This window comes from Limanda limanda, chromosome 8 (genome assembly GCF_963576545.1).
Source record: "Limanda limanda chromosome 8, fLimLim1.1, whole genome shotgun sequence".
NCBI classification, from domain to species: domain Eukaryota; kingdom Metazoa; phylum Chordata; class Actinopteri; order Pleuronectiformes; family Pleuronectidae; genus Limanda; species Limanda limanda.
This window is the reverse complement of record NC_083643.1, coordinates 14,563,295-14,580,373: the sequence shown is the minus strand read 5'-3', so window position 1 is coordinate 14,580,373 and position 17,079 is coordinate 14,563,295. Positions and strand designations below refer to the sequence as shown.

Genomic DNA, 17,079 nt, shown 5'->3' with positions numbered 1-17,079 from the left:
TTTATTCTGTTCTACTTTTGAATTCAAGTATTCTGTCAGTGTAAAAACATTGTACTACTCTATTCCTCTGCTGCTTTGATTTTACAGAACATTTACCTTTCAGATGAATATCCTTGTGTAACACATTTGATAATAACACGAATGTCATAATAGTTTTCCAAACATAATGTGATTATTAGATTCAATAACCAACATTATAGAATCTAGTTCAAATCTCTTCAGTGAGGTTAATATCAAAAATTATCTCAAACTGAAATGTGTCAATAATAATATTCCAATATTAAATATTATATTATAATTTGAGCTGAAAAAAGTAATCAATCAAATGAGTAGTCCATCATCAAAAAAATGATGACTGCCTCTGGTTTTTATTTGAGGAACTTTTACACCTTATTTGGTTATAAATTCGTAATCTGATCGTTATAGACTCCTAGTTGGACATAACATTTGAATATATATATTTTACGATTAGGCAGAGCAATTATTTATTTATTAAAGCAATAATTACCAGATTGGTTGATGATTAAAATCCACCATAGACTATTTGTGTAAAAAAATCTGATTTCCATAGATTGTGGTTAAATAACAATAGCTATATTGTACTGCACAAATGAAGGTTATAATAATGTCCCCATTCATACATTTGTCTTGTTTGTAGTTAAACTTCCTCGTCTGTGTGCTTCAAAACTATATACAGTGTGTTGACTGAAATCCAGCAGGAGGAGGGCGACTTGGACGTAACCCAGAGCGAAAATAGATCAAACATGAGATAAATACAGGCTGGAAACTCTGGCTGCACAAATGGCCAAAGTTTGTGACCTGGAAAGCGAAAAGAAATGTGTGTGTGTGTGTGTGTGTGTGTGTGTGTACTCTTTTTCTTTCCTCTTTAAGACCTTTTTCCAATATTGGACCTCATGGGGACCAAAGCCCGTTCCGCAACCCTTAATTTCAGATGGTCAGATGTGAATTGTGATTAGGATTAGGTATGATTTGGCCATGGTTAAGGTTAGAGATAAGGAGATAAGAATTTGTTTAGGCTGTCCATGTTGAATTGAAGTCAATGCAATCCAAAAAAGGACATCTACACAAACCTGTACCTAACTGTGTGTTTACTTGTACAAAGGTTTTTGTAAGGACCATTTTGAGCAAAGACTGTACAGAGTGCGGACATTTTGACCGGTCCTCAATATTTCAATGGGCTGTTTTAGGGTTCAGACTTGGTTTCAGGGTTAGGTTAAGAATTGGGTTAAGGTTAGGCATTTAGTTTGGATGGTTAAGTTTAGGGTAAGGGGCTAGGTATGTATTGTGGTGTGTGTGTGTGTGTGTGTGTGTGTGTGTGTGTGTGTGTTTGCTTTTCTTTATATAGTAATGAGAACTAATTGTGGTTCAATACAATCATTGTGAGGTCATTTTGACGTGAGGACATTTCGGCTGGTCCTCACAAATTCATAGGGCTGTTTGAGGGGTTGAGACTTAGTTTAGGGTTCGGGTTAGATTTAGGTTTAGGTCAGGCTATTTAGTATATATAGTTGTGATGGTTAACGTTAGAGTATATAGGCTGGGGAATGCATTATGCCAATGAGTGTCCTCACAACTATAGAGAGACAAGTGTGTGTATGTGTTTGTGTGCTTTGCCTTTGTTTCTGTACCTATATCTTCGTGAGGACTATTTAAACCATAGACCCTACAAATCTGGGACATTTTGACAGATCCTCACTTCCTCAATGGAACGTGTGACTTGGTTTTATGGCTAGAATTAGGTTTAGGTTAAGGTTAGGCATTTATATGTGATGGTTAAGGTTAGAGCAAAGGGGCTAGGGAATGTATTGTCAATAACTGTCCTCACTGAGATAGAAGTATGCGTGTGTGTGTGTGTGTTTGTGCTTGCGTGCGTGTGTGTGTGTGTGTGTGTGTGTGTGTGTGTGTGTGTGTGCGTGTGTGTGTGTGTGTGTGCGTGTGTGCCTGCCTGCCTGCGTGCGCGTGTCCCTAGCCCCGCCCCCGCTCGCTCCCTCTCTCTCCTCCGTCACGTCGGGCTGGATGTCAGCAGTAGCCCTCAGTAGTAGAAATGGCAGCGCTGAGACAGGAGCATCGTTATGGACTCTCCTGTGGCAGAATCAACAAAAGCAGCTCCAACCAGACGCTGTACCACGTCAAGCTCACCGACACTGCCATCCGCACCCTGGAAGCCTCCCAGAACCTGAAGGTAGGGAGATCCCGAAGCGACTTCCACCTCACAGCTGATGCGTGGGGTGTTCTGTGTGGTTTCGTGTTTTTGTTTTGCATTTTTTTTTTTTTTTTTTTCTTTCTCGTCCTTCCCAACTCCGGGAACTGTGGAATCCCCTCCCGACGCCACAGTGGTGGTGGTGGTTGTTGTTGTTGTTGTTGCTGTTGTTGTCAGTTGAAAGTAAAGTTGAAACTCTTGAGTAGACTCTGGACCGACATCGACACAGACGCGTCGGTGTGTCTGGGAGACGCAGGCTGGTTTGTTCTGGCTGTGCTACAATAGAAATCAGACCACAGCGTGATTTACTGTCATTAATAGACTTTATTTTACATTTAAAGTCTCCTGCGTGACATTTTATTTAAAGCAGGGGAAAGGGGGAGGGGGGGGGGTCTGTGGTGAATTGAAATTGTCTGCTTGTTTACCAAAAGCGCAATTTCCCTGAAAACCCAAAAGGTATTAAAGTTCCACAAATGACAGAGGTTAGTGATTGTGCCCCGAGGTTTAAACCCCTTCTGTTTCCTACTCATATAATAAATCTAAAATGCAATGTTGGTTGAACACAGATGACTGGATGTCAATGGATGTATTTATTTTTTTAAAGAGCTGTTTTTTTTCTGCTCTGGGGAATAAATTAATGAAGGAGCTATGAGGGGAATTATTCGTCTGCCCTGGATCTGAAGACTGTTTTATAGCTTTTTATGGTCCATTAGGTTAGACCAGGATCATTTAGTCTATCCTCTCTCCCAGAGCCAGGCTTGATAAGACAGTTAGTCTCGTAGTTATGGCTGCACAAGCCTCATTGGGTTGTTGTTTTTTTGTCTGAGCAGTCAAAACAAATGAGTGTATTTGGGCCACAACAGAACTGAGAGCTGGGAGTAGGAGTCGGGGGTTCAGTGGCAGCCAGCTAGATCTTAGCAAGTTGTTGCTTGGCTCTTGTGTATTCTTTTTTTTTGCCCTTTACACGCCTGGAAGTCCGCCCAGCTCTGGAGCTCCACTGCTGAAGCAGACTCAACTCTGTGGAGCTCACCCAGTCTGACAGCTTCCTCCGGGCCCAAGCAGCCAGTCAGCCAGCCAGGCAGGCAAGCAGGCAGAGCAGCAGAGGTTATACTGCTAAAAGTTTTCCAAGTGAAAGACCACACACTCCTCTGCACTCTCACCACGGTGTGAGAATGTGTCCACATTCAGCAGCTTCCACCTGAAAGAGTTTCTGTGACTACATCTGATATATGTGTGGCTTTTCCTGTCTGTGGTGTCATTGAGGAGAGCTATTACTGAAGACTCAGTCGAAGATATCAAATTGTCTTGTATGAGGGCTGCGACTGTGGATAAAGCTGCTGATCCAATGTCAGAAAATATAGAAAGATCCTTAAATCCCAATTTGTTTCTATTTAACCAGGTTAGTTCCTTACTGAGATTAAAAATCTCTTATACAAGACAGACCTGGGCAAGAGGAGCAACATAGTTTCAGAGGTAAAAGTAATAACCAAACAAACACATTGATTTATTAACTTGATCATATAAAACATTTGAACCCACAGAAAATCTGGACCAAAGAGATTTTACCGGAGTTTAAACTCTGTAAATGTTACCAGCTTTTGAAGCTGAAAATCCTCCTGTAACTTATTCCATTAATAAGGGGCTGCGAACTTAAAAGGTTTATTTCGTCCACAGAGCCACAGAGCCAAAATAAAGACTTGCATAATTCCACATTAAAAGAGAAGATAAATAGGTAGTTATTCTGCCCTCATTGGTTGGTATATGAATAAATACCAAGGACTGAGTCGACGCACACATACCCAGAACCTAAAGATGCTTAATTTACTGTTGTAGACTTACGTTGAGAAGCTTGAGCCAGTGAAATTGTCACTTTCCCCAAAAACAACAAAAATAAATTGATGATCTATACAGTTCCCAGGCAACATGATCAACTGATAGTTTCAGCTACCGAAAAATCTTTTGCTTTAATTTTTCATGGATTATATCTTTCATCCAACCATCAGTCATATTCACGTATAAAACTTTGAAACCAATTCATTCAAGGCGTGATTGTGAGAAAATTACTTAAATTCTAATTTGAAAAATGTATTTAAATGGTATGTTGATAGATTAATTAAATTAATCCACACATAACCCTTTCTCATAATGGTAATGGTTAATCATTTAGTATTACTTTCCTCATCATTAACTATATCCATTTATAACAATCTTTGGATTGCCAGGCTGTAATAAACATCATTTCGGCTATTCTTCACCCTCTTCTTTATTTTGTGATAATGCCGTGAAAACCCTTCATTACCCCATTCATTAACATTCATGTGTTTTTTACTCACCTAATGAATCATCATGTTATAGGCAAGTTGTTAATAAATCACTTAACTCCAAATGTTCTCGCTGGAGGAGGATAATCACCAGCCAGATGGAATTCTCACAAACCCTCAACAGATATTCTCATTATTTGCTCATCACTTAATCTACTTTCAACATAATCAGTTACTGTTTCCAAAGTTTAGAAATAGGCAAAAAAAATCTGCAGCCTATGATGAAACTCAAAAAAATGATCAATCCAAATTCCGACCTTTAACAATATTTATTTGGGCTTACAGTTGTGGTTGTTACAGATAACTAATGTTATATGCTTTAATATTTAATATCCCATTCAATATTAAAAGCTAATGGATGATGAAGAAAATCACAGCAATGCTCCTCGATAGGGAGGACATATCCCAAAGCCATTAATAATAAATTGAGAGCCCTGTCAGTCACGGGCACAGCTGTACTTCCCAGATAATAGTCCCAACCTATTAACCAAGTATCTCGCTGCCTTTATAGCCATACTCTTTTTACAGTGTTGATGTTTTTTTACAGGTTAGGAGAAAGAAACAATATGAGGTTTATGAGTTCGAGCCAGGTACACTGTGGACTTGGAGAGCAGAACAGCTTCTAAAAACCACAGCACAGAGGGCTTATGAAAAGCACTTTTTTAAAGGAAGAGAAATGGTTTCAGAAGGAGCTTTGTCTTTCTCTTGGTAAATGTTTTTTCCTTTCATTTGTTTGGAAATGAGCTGAAACAGACACACACACGACTGACATGGAGCTTTCTGATGGCTATGGATCAATCCCTCACATTCCTCTGCAGATCACAGCTACTAGCCCTTGAACTGAAGACTAAATATCATAGAAATGTATTAAGGCAAAGCCTGATGGGAAAAGGTAATTATGGGTATTTTGGTATTTAATAAGGACAGTTTACAGAGCTTTTGTCTAACCAAGCCACGGCGCTGTTATCTAGAGGAATCCGTGAAGCACAGCCAGAACAATGGCAATATACATTTTCACTTGTAATGTATGAGACATTCGTTTGATTAAATATGAACACCATTTCTGCTTCAGTGACGAGTCCCTTCTTCTCTCCCTCTCTCTTCCTCCTCAGGCATCACTATCAACTCAGCCTGCGATTTGCTTCAAGGGGAGCCAGGGGGTAAGATGTTTTGCATACTCTCCCTAATGCCTCCGAAATTGAATGCTCTAATTAGTTCTGATTTACTGTGGAGCGCACTTGTGACAGTTCCTCTGCACATCTTACTTGATTCCCGAGCAGCCGATGAGCACTTGCATGCATCGGCAGAGAGGTCGGCCTTGTTCGTTTGCTAACGTCGGGATGATTTTAATGTCAGTCACTCCGATCATGGAAACTGAACTGAAAGATACAGGGATCCACATGGAGAACATGGCTATAGCTGTTAATGTGCCAGAGGGAAAAGGCGTCATTAGACCCTGTGACATGGACAGCAATATTCCAATATTCACCTGATTCAGATAATATTTATATTTATAATAAGACACTGCCAAGCAAAGGCCATTGTCTGATCACCTCAGCCTGAATAAGGTCATAATGGGAATAAGCAGTAAGCAAATTCAAACATGTCAAATATTAAGCAATTCCCAGTGCATGTCTTGGGTTTGTGTTTAAACAAGTAGTAGGAAATGATGAAGTGAGTAATAATCAGACTTTTGACCATCATGTCAATGGGAATATGAATGGAATAGTCTAATAGCACCTCAACAAATAGCACAATCAAAATAATGTCCCATTCAGAATTGGATCAATAGTCTGAATATAACTGTCCGTGTCCAGCCTCAAATTTGCTCAGTTATATTATGATTGGTCAAATATTCAGAACGGCATGTAGAGTGATGAGTACATGATCTCCAAAGTCTCTTGGCACTGACAACAAACAGGGCATTCCTGTGAAGCGGCAGTAAAGAAAGATGCCTGTGTCCAGCCAGATTAGCCCAGCCACTATTACAACCTCCCTGGCCCTGCCTGCTAGCCACTACACATTTACCACACAACAGCCCCGTCTAAAAGGAGCTGTTCTAATCCAAGCAAGAGCCGATTGCATTGAGGAAAGTGACTGTACACAAATGCTGTCCCTGTGCGCTCACACGAGCACTGGAAGCCCTAAGACAGGGTACTCTATACCCCCAGGCTGCTAGCCAGGTTACTGGGTCAGGCTCGCAACTGGGGAGGCTTTGTTCGGGGAGGGGGAGGAGGTGGTGGAATTGGCGAACCCCGGGGAGCCCCCGTGTCTCCAAGCCTGTTGTCTCCGTGCGGACATGAAAGATTTAGAAGACAGAAATGATACAGGAGCTGTGGAATTTTCCTCCAGGACAACATGCAGAACGTGTCCACAACAAAAACTAATTTAGGCTTTAATGAAACATCTCTAAAACAAGCTGCAGATTAACCTGCTTATAAGAAGAGGGTTTCTCTGAAGCATTGTTAAGTGAGTGCAATTTAAGTGTGCTTTAATCACCGAATAGGATTTGGTGATAATATCTCAGCTACCACATTACATATTCAAATTGCTTTGCGGAATTCAAGCATGGGCTCCCTCCCCCTCTGACAATAGTCCCCGAGCTGGACGATTGGGCATTAATGAGGTAGCTGCAACCACTGGTGGTGGGGGAAGCCAGATTAAGCCGTTAGTGGGGGGAGGATGTTGGCGAACATGGCAGTCTGGCACACAACAGACCGAGGGGATAACCAGTATCTGTGTCTCCAGGTTGGAGGGTTACAGTCACAGATGTAGGTGTTTCCCTATTTATTATTTCTCCATCAAGTGCTTTCCTGGAGTTGGTCCCTTCGCTAACATCAGCGCGAGGTTCAAGAGGTCATGTGTCGCAAGTGAGGAGGTCTGTGTCCGTTGACAGCTGCCAGCTGTAGAGCCCGGGCACAGAAGCTGCGACTGCTTTTTTTCTTGATCTTTTCTCTCGTTGGCTCATGTCACATCTCATGTAAAAGGGCACATCCAGGGCCACAAAAACCAGAGGAATTCTTCAAATCACTGTCCTGGCATCACTCCAGGACTCAGCGGTATCAGGGGCCAGGGCTCCTATCGAGAAATAGCACGCTGAGGTTTTGGGCCGCCTTTCTCTCTGACCCTGCGGCATTTAGTGGTACTATTGTAAATTGCCTGCCAAGCTTGTAATCATGCAAGAGACACAAGCTCCCAGATTCCTCTGAAACGAGTGTTGGCGGCAGCAGTGAAACGTACGGCTGGAAACATCTAAGGGAGCATATCAAATAGTATGATATAGGAAGAAAGTGAACCGACTGGGTTTGGTAAATAACGACTGGAATTTCTTGTGGAGATGATGCTGATGCAACTATAAAGAAATAGAAGAAGCAGGGGGATACTCATTTCATACATTTAGCAAAAGCTCAAAGCCGAAAGGATATTTGATTGTGGATTACTTTGAAATCATCAGAGGGGATTAAGGAATATATTGGGAGCTGCTCTCGGTTCCCATGGCCTGGAATTTCACATCCCAGTGCTTATTTTCCTTTAGGGCAGGCGATGCCACCTGCTTGTCGGCAAGATCGATGTGCATTCAGTAAGAAATTCTACTTGTGTTACTTTTTATTTGTTATAGGCCGTGTACAGATTGGGTAATGGCTTTTATCCACTTAACCTAAATACTCTCATTTAAAGCACCTACTTTACATCCTCGTATTTGCGGATGGTTCCGCTTGCTCTTTAGTGGAAGCTGTATCTCACCTATTGCATTGCAAAATTGTGACATACCATCGAGTGGCTCACCATCTTTTTATTTCTACCCCTGAATGCAGGTTTTACGGGTGTAGTATTGGCATCGTAAACAGGGACGTGACATTTGAATACTGTATGCTGTGTCAGGTGTGACATCGTTTTCATTTCCTCCTCAGTTCATAAATGTTCAATTGCAGTTTCCAGTGTAATTGTTTTTGTTTATGGCCGTTTTTTAGGTGCACAGCTGTCACATAAAGGCAGCAGTGTTGGGACGATGGGGGAAATGTAGAGGTGCTCTTAAAGATACTCTCACGACGACTGTGTGTGAAGGCTGAGCGTCCCCCCCGCCCCCCACCCCCCTCGGCTCCCCCCTCGCCTCGCTCTCTTGATTATTGTGCCATTTCGCCCCATGACTTGGCTGAATCCTTTTAGGAGACATCAGGGCCTCTACCTCACACACGGCTGCTCTGACTGTACAACCACCCCCCCATCCCCCCCGCCTCTCGTTCACACTACAAATAAGCCTTTGCACTCTGGAAGTGTGTGTGCGTGTGTGTGTTTGCGCACATCATTTTCTTCTTCCTCTTTTTTTTTTTCTGGAAGCTAATTAGAATAACAATAACAGGAATGTGGTTTGAGAGCTGTCCTCTCCCAGTGGCATTGCAGTAAGAGGGAGAGTTGTCCCACGTGTTTCTGAAACGGCACACGCCGCTCTATTCATCCAAAGTCTGTGTGCGCTGGGCTCCTCTGAGGCACTCTGTGTTGAGGCACTTGGCCTTAGGATTTTGATCATACAGTATATTTTGGGAACAAGCCTCATGAGATCCTACATTTAAAGGCATTTTCTTCAGTGAGCTCCTCTGTCATTACTCTGCGAGTTCTTTAGCTTGAAACAGGGCATCTTAGAAGGATGCCATGGTGCCTGTGGGAGTATTTTAGAGTTCTGTATAAGTTCAGACCTTTAGGCCATATACTTGTCAGGCCGTGTGACCAAAGGTGACCTGTGTTAGTATTTAAAAAATTTAAATCTGACAGGATTAGACACTAAAGCCATTTTCAGACATGACCTGGGGGTAAAAGCCGGAGAATTGGCTACAGAGTTATCCCTCAGTATGCCTTTCACACATGCACAACACAGCGGGAGGTTCTCTGCACAGACTCGTTCACAGCAGCAACAAATCCTCCGTCTTATTCAGATGAGAAGTGGAGCAACCGGACGCAGCCGGCAGAGACAGGAAGTGACGTATGAACAATGCTGCGGAGATCATGTGATTTTCTATACAACACACAGACACCGGGGTCAGCTCTAATCACCACAGACTTTCTAGACATCTTTGTTGTTGTCTTCTACGTGTGTGTCACCGTTTTTTCACCAGGAGATATTTGTTTTCTTTTTGGTTATTTTTCATTTTCGCCCCAACACGCTCATGGTGAATCCAGCGGGGGATCCCCCACTGTGTTTTCAGATTGACTTCCCCTGGATCCCTACAGACTTTTAGAGGGCCAGGCGGAGAAATCCTGCAGAAGCTGCAGAGCGTCTCACTCCGTAGTTTGTGAAACAGAGTTGGGTTTTCCTATGTTGTGTTTTCGTTCGGGTGTTGTGTCATGAATACATAATGGTAAATATCATTCACACATTCTCGACTCTCTCACTTTTCATTTTACCAGTACATAACAAACTATAGAATGGTGTAGAATAGGGGTTATACCACCACCAAGACACATTAAAGTCCCTTAAGAAATCCCATTCAAATTCACCAGAGCTGGATTTTGAGTGTTATTTCTTGAACATCCATGAATTATTTTTCCAGAAATAAATGAAACAGCAAAATGTTGTGAGTAAGTGAGAAAAAAAAACTTCTGGATCTGCCCCCTGATCCAGATCCACACTAAAATGGAAAGGGTTCTTTCTTTGGCCCTCCCCCACCCCTTTAAAAAATGTGATAGTATACGGTGCAGTCGTTTTTGTATTATCCTGGTAATAATCACACAGAGAGCTGAAACATAACTTCTTTGATGCAGTAATAAAGCCCCATTTTACAGACTAAAGATGTTCAAATCAGGCATCATTAAGGTCTTAAACAATTCGGATTGGTTATAAGGTTGTTGACCTTTAAATTACTTCTTACTTTGAATCACTCTGTGTCAAACTGCTGATTAATTAATTATTAATGTATCCAATAGGTCAATTGGTATTGTAAAGCTTTATAGGACAATGGTTTTCATGAGTAATATGTCATACAGTGTTCTCGGAGGAGCTCTTATCGGAAACGTTTTTCTTACTCGCATTTAAAAATGCAGAAAAACAGGATATAAACAGCCTAGACGCTGTAAATAAACACAGGCAGTGTGTCTGTGCATGTGCAGCGGTGAGGAGCGTTTAAAGCTCAGACCCGAGAGCTTCAAAACAACCCCAGGGAGCTATTGTTTAATCTACAGACCGGGGGATTTAACAGGGTTATGTAATCTTTATAAGAAAGATGGTAGAAGATACGTACTGGATAAAAAAAAGACTATTTCCACTTGATTTTTTCGTAGAACAGCTGTTTCCTCTGTGATAAAATGGCAACGTTGGAGGCAGTAAGAATAATGTCTCTGGCTAGCAAGCATGATTGCAAGCAGATTTTGAAAGACTTAAAGTTTTCAATCGAATTTCCTGATCAAGTTTTTCATAAACAGCAGGGATCTCACTGCACATAAAAGGGATTGATCGATGATCCCTGTCTTTATGTACACACTGTGGTGTTTGAATGAGTTTGACAGCTCAAGCTAGTTCATTGTGTTACTTGGCTTACCTCTTCCCAGCCCGAGCAACCGGATTTTACACACCACGTCTCAGTGCATGTTTTGGATTTCCCCCTCTCTCTCCCAAGTTTCCCTGCGAGTTAATCAGGTTTGGACATAACTTTCCAACGCACAATCTGCGAATTGTTAAAGGATTACGGACCTGCTCGCTTGCTCGGAAGAAAAGTCCAATTATGGAAGAGAGTGCAGATCTCCCGGCACTTTGTGGGGTTGCTACAGAGAAGCAGCAGAGGAATAAACAAAACACATCGGGGGTGTCAGTGCACCTGAAGCCTAATGGCCAACGTGCTCAGGCAATTTCCCAACACCGTTTAATGCAAATTAGACTGGGATTAAAGGGAGGATGTACTTCCAGGACAACGCAATCCGAGTGAGTATATAACTGATTATTCGAATTTTCTTTGCATATTACAATGAGCGAAAACACCGGCCAGCCACTTAAATACGATGTAACTGAGGGCTTTTCAGTGGTGACTCCATCCCTCTGTGCATGAAGAGGAAGGCACTTACAGTAAAGAGGGGTGGGGGTGTCAGGGGTGGGGAGAAAGAGAGTGTTTGTTAAGGTTGACAGATTAGCCCCCATGCTCTTTGGAGGAAAAAAAGAAGGAAAAAAAGGACAGATTCTGCTTGGCGTAACAGCCAGTACCTTGGGGGATGCTCGACAGTTGCCCATCCCCATATCCCCAACCCCTGTCGCTCCCCAACCCCCCCCTCTTCTTTCTTTTGCTTTTTCCTGTCTCTACCAACCCCCCTCAATGAATAGATCCTCCAGCACAGGAACTGCAGCGTACATGCAGGCCTCCTGAAAGCATAATTTAAAGCATAAGAGGTGATGTCGTTGTTGTTCACCAATGAGTCACAGTGGAATTGTAGATCACACTGTGCGAAGCTTGGGGACGGCCAAGGGGGAACATTTAGTCTGACCCCTGTGTTTCCCTGAGACGAGGTTTGTCAACAGCGCTGCACTTGCTTGACTGCGTGCGACACTGGAACACGGCTGACAGTTACACGTTTTCCTCTCTCTGGCCTGAGCCTCAACTTGTAGAGTCGGTTATATGATGCATGAGCTCAAATTAGAAACAGAACAGAAATAAAGGGTGAATCAGGGACAAATGCACTTGCTCCAGTCAGGGGACTCCTACCCCCTCCTCTCGACTGAGTTACACATTCCTAAAGGAACACTATTTAGGACAAGCCCTCATGTAGTGGCTCTACTGGGAGCCACTACCGACCCCCCTCCCCTCCGCACACGCACACACACACACACACACACACCCAAACCCCCAATACCCCCCAACACACACAGCCACACGTCCCTGCTGTTCATGAATAATCCAGGCGGGCCGACGGGCCATTGCACTCAGCGTTGTGGGGGAAGAAGCTAGAACAAAAGACGGGCAGCTCGTAGAGCAGCTATGGCTGAGTAGGCTCAGATGAGAAGACAATGGTAACTACTGTCAGAGACAGGGGCAGGAGGCAACGACTTGAGAGTAAATCACATATCCAGGCGCCTGCTTCCATCTCAGTGCTGCCATGCCAAATACCAGAGCTGGGAACCCTGCCTTCTCGCTTTCGTCTGCAAAGCAAAGAAAGAAAGAAAGAGAGACACAGAGAGAAACTGTCGGCTCATCTTTCCAAGCAGATGTTGGGCTTGAATTTTGAAAGGTATTTTTCCTGCCTCACCAAAAAGCAGCGCTAAGAACTCTGTTTAACCTCAGCTTTTAACCCACTGATGGTGTTAAAGATAAAGTTTTGCTATAAGGACATCCCAGATACGGCCTTTTGTCCTTGTTCATACGCTGAGTCCCCTGCTGGGATTTTCTGTTCCAGTCCAGTTCACACCTTACAACAGCTTGAAAGTATTTGACATCTCCAAACACTCAGGGCCTGAAGGAGCAGATGTGGCCTGGCCAAGGCCACAGAGGCAGTTATTGTATCAGCCTTTACGCTCCATGGGGGGCTGCACTGACAAGGTGCTAAGGATTGCTGTTCTGCCATGTGGCTGCTCTGACTGTAACTGTCCAACGGCCTTACTCATACAATGGTAATGAGAAGCATTAGTGCACACAGTGCTCAGTGCTGTGTGTTTATGACGTCGCTCGATTTCATTAAACGGACACGTGTTAATGTTAATGTTAATAGCACACTCTGATGATAATACCCCATTAATCTTTTCTCTGACTAATTAATCAACAGATTAAATGCAGCACACAATCATAATTAAAATATTATAGAGCATAAGCAATTAAATTAATTCTTCCCCTCATTCCCAGCTGGACAAATAATGGCAAGTTAATAGTTGTCTCTGCAGAACTCGCAAATTCAAATTATAAGAGATTTAAATATAACTGCAAATGTGTAAGATTATATTGTTGTATTTTTCTAAATTTAAAGAATACATTTTTTTTATAAGTTTTGTCCCATTTTCTACCAGAATGCTCGAAGTGGATGTAAATATTATTTGAATGTAGGTGTTACATCTCGCAGTGGACCTTGAGGGATATTTGACCTCGATCCCTGAATCTGACCGCTGGGAGTTGTGAAACTTCCTCCGACCTACAAAAAGAATAAGCAGTAAAATACACACACAGACACACACAAACACATAGACACACATGCAGAGCCTCAGGGGATAAGCTCCATGTAGAGATGTCTATGACTAAGCGTCTCTATGTAAATCTACACCTACTGCTTGAGTGACAGCCGCTCACAGTCCTGTTGGCACAAGTTGTGTCACTGACTGAGCACATCCTGCCTCATCGTTAGTTTCATCAGGCCTCTCCTGGTGGGACCATGATGAAAAGGACATCAAATTGGCTGTGATGATTAGTCAACGTTAAAAGCCGTCATCTGTAACCTTCTGGTCTGGCTATGACACAGTTAGGAGTTAGTTCTTTTTGATGTTGGTGTGCTGCGAAATGTCAATGACTGACTTGGTAATGTGATCATGGACATTACCTGAAGTCAAAAAAAGCAATGGCATTATCTATCAAAGGGTTGATTCCAGAGTAGGAAAAGGGTCAAACTAAAGTAAACAACAGTGTTCCGCCACAGCTCATTTTTGCACAACTCACATACGTCTTACTTTGATTATGGAAGCCAGTCTATATGTAGCATTTGAAATAACGCTCTCTTAAAAGTTTAAAGGAGGCTTTGCTACTGGTATAGTGTGATCAGTACCATATGGTTGCTAATAGTAGCTAATATAAGGAAAGGTAGGATGGATATTATATTTCAGTGACTCGATTGAACATTTCCCAGAGTTTGCCTTTATCACATGAAGAATGCAGCAGTAGATTGTCCAGGTCGGGCGTGTTCAAAACAATGGGAAAATGTCCAGAACATTTAGGCAAGAAGCGGTGTCAGGGTAGAGCAGTGTTTTTGTTTACAGCACATCGTCACTGACGTCAGCTCTTATCGCCTGAAGCTATTGTATCTTGTTGTCTTACCAAGTTGACATCCTCGTTGGCCTGTTGTATTAGTATAGTTCCTCTTTTTCATCCTGAGATGTTTGTATTTTACTTTTTTTCCCCCTTTTGCATCCGTTGCGTCATAGAAACATCCTCAACAGGCCCACTCACTCACTGTGAAATGTCCGGACACTGTCCTGCGGTATTGTCACGCTGGCTGACTCAGACTTTTTCCTGGATATTTTAGCTGGGGGCTGGCTGGAAAAGTTTCAGGAAATGTCAGGAGCAACTGGCTCAGACGTTCTGTCGTACAGCCCCTGTGGCAAATTTCATTAAAATCTCGGGACTCCAGTGTGTGACTGAAAGCAGCTTTACTGACTCAGTTTGTTCACTCTTACACTTCTTTATAGCATCATCTGCTATCTCGTAGTTGTACTCTTTCACATAGTAGCCACTGTTTATCAGCAGTTACAAAGCAGAGCAGGATTGTAATTTAGGACATTTCGGCTTTGTGTGGATTAAACAAATGAGATAGGAAGAAGATTTGTGCTAGTGTCAGACAAAGCTTGGCAAGTTTTCCTCGCTTGTATTCACTCATTTTAACTTAGCTAAGCTGACTGGTTATGAAGCTTTAAACTACCAAGCTGAGTTGTTGCTTTTTCAACACTTTGAGGCCTACATTAGTGATCCTGCGGTGAGACAGAGAGGCTCCTCCTTTGGAAGCCAGGCGCTGGGAGCTAATGGGTTAAATGACGGTTATGAAGCTTGAGAAGGAAGCTGTGAATAAAATGAGGGGCGACCCCTGAACAGTCTGACCTGAGTGACATTGATTAGAATCAGAATGTGAAGTGTGCACGGTGGCATGGATGGGGGTGACAGGCAAAAATAATGCATGGCTGGAAGGGGGCTCCTACCGCTGTCATCGACTGAAAGAGACGACGTGGTGGCGGTATTGCAATGCTAAATGTGCACTCTTGTCTTTACTGGGCTTTGTTTAGCAGGACTTTCACTTTAAAAACAAATTCAAATGCATTTCTTCTGCATGCTGCTTTTTGGTCACTTCTTGCTTGTAATTTTGGTCATGGCGGCTACTACTTTACTCATTTTAAAGTAATAGGCCCTGAGGAAACGGCTCGCTTCTTCTCCACGCTGACTTTGATGCTCTTGTGATTGATTGTTCCTAATTAGTGTAAAAAAAAACGAAGCAGACATATGCATGACTCTGCTTCACCACGTCATGTGAACGGTCAGACATAAATAGGACAGAATTAATGGTCAGCTGTGTTCCTCAAGTGTCCATGGTCTTGTGGGCTGCTTTGTGTTTTATGTTGACATGGGTGGGCTTGTGCACATGAAGGAAAAGCTGGAGGCTGATGGGGGCAGGGTGGACGGCAGGCGTCGGGTTTTGGAGGAGGAGGAGGAGGAGGGGTTTTGGAGGAGAGGAATTGTTCATTGGCTCTGGGCGGAAAAAAAACTGCTTATGGCTTTGCTGCATGACTGGGCATTTGTGACAGCTATAGTCCTGCCTGCCATATCTGCCAGGGGCACTGAGCTCTCAGCCCGGCAGCTTATAATCAATCACTAACGATAACTAAAGAGTCAAGTCCATTGGACTGACAATTGGTCTTCTCCAGACCCCGCCATTAAAATTGCCAGTATGCTTCCAGGCCTGAGGTGGTACCACATCTCCAACAAAGACAAAAAGGGGAAACGATTTGAGCTGTTGCAGAAATCTATAATCAAGTGTTAGCCGTTCAGTGAGCACATGCTTGAAAAGGGCCGGGGATCATCGTTGGGGTTCGGCCGAATCAAGGACATTCTATCAACAGAACTTTACATTTTCAGGGTGAAACACAGCCACGGGCAGCAGAGAAGAGAGCAGCTGGCCAATGTGTTTTTAAAGGACACATTACCTGATAATGACTTTCTATGTGGCACTGTCCTTTTTAAGTGGATGTGGGTTTTTGGGTCATTTTATGTAACAGGTTTCTGACGAGCGAGAGAGAGAGCGCGCGTGCGAGAGAGAGAGAGAGAGAGAGTCTTCACCCTCTCAGTCTGTTTGTTGCTTGGGAGACACGGACAGTCTGTGACAGGAGAGGTTATCACTCAAGTGAAAAAGCTGACTGCTAATACTATTGTTATGTTTTGCCGTTCAGACAGACTCCTCCCGTGACTGGCTACAGGTCATCATTCCTGACCTGGGGAGGGGGTGGGGGATGGGGTTGTCCCATGTCGCCCCTGTGATTCCTGTGATTGGCCCAAGCGGTGGAGTATTTAGGTCACATTTATGGCGTGATAAAAAAAAAAGACAGCAAGTCAAGATCGCTCCTGTCAGTTTTAATAAAGGTTGTTAATTTTGAATCCGTGTTTTTCTCCTTTGAGGCGACGTCAAACTCAGATCAGGCTGCAAGTGGGAGAGGGCAAACTATTTGTTACTTAATAAACCACTCAAAATTAGCAATGCTAGCAGACACACTCAAGCATGTCACAACACTGTAAAAAGTTAAAAATTAGCATCACTTGGGTTTCGTAAACACAAATGGAGAACCGCCTGGGTGTTCATTTTTTTTTTTACCCCGAAGCTCTC

General features: G+C 43.0%; 1 protein-coding gene across 1 annotated transcript in view; it reads left to right on the top strand.

Moving 5' to 3' along the window:
• Positions 1 to 2,065: 2,065 nt before the first annotated feature.
• The window catches only part of LOC133008700 (RNA polymerase II elongation factor ELL), a 28,232-nt gene continuing 13,218 nt past the window's right edge, over positions 2,066 to 17,079 (top strand). The window contains exons 1-2 of the mRNA XM_061075966.1: positions 2,066 to 2,203; positions 5,655 to 5,702. Of these exons, the coding sequence (XP_060931949.1) occupies positions 2,066 to 2,203; positions 5,655 to 5,702 (186 nt within the window). The remainder of the gene's footprint in view (positions 2,204 to 5,654; positions 5,703 to 17,079) is intronic.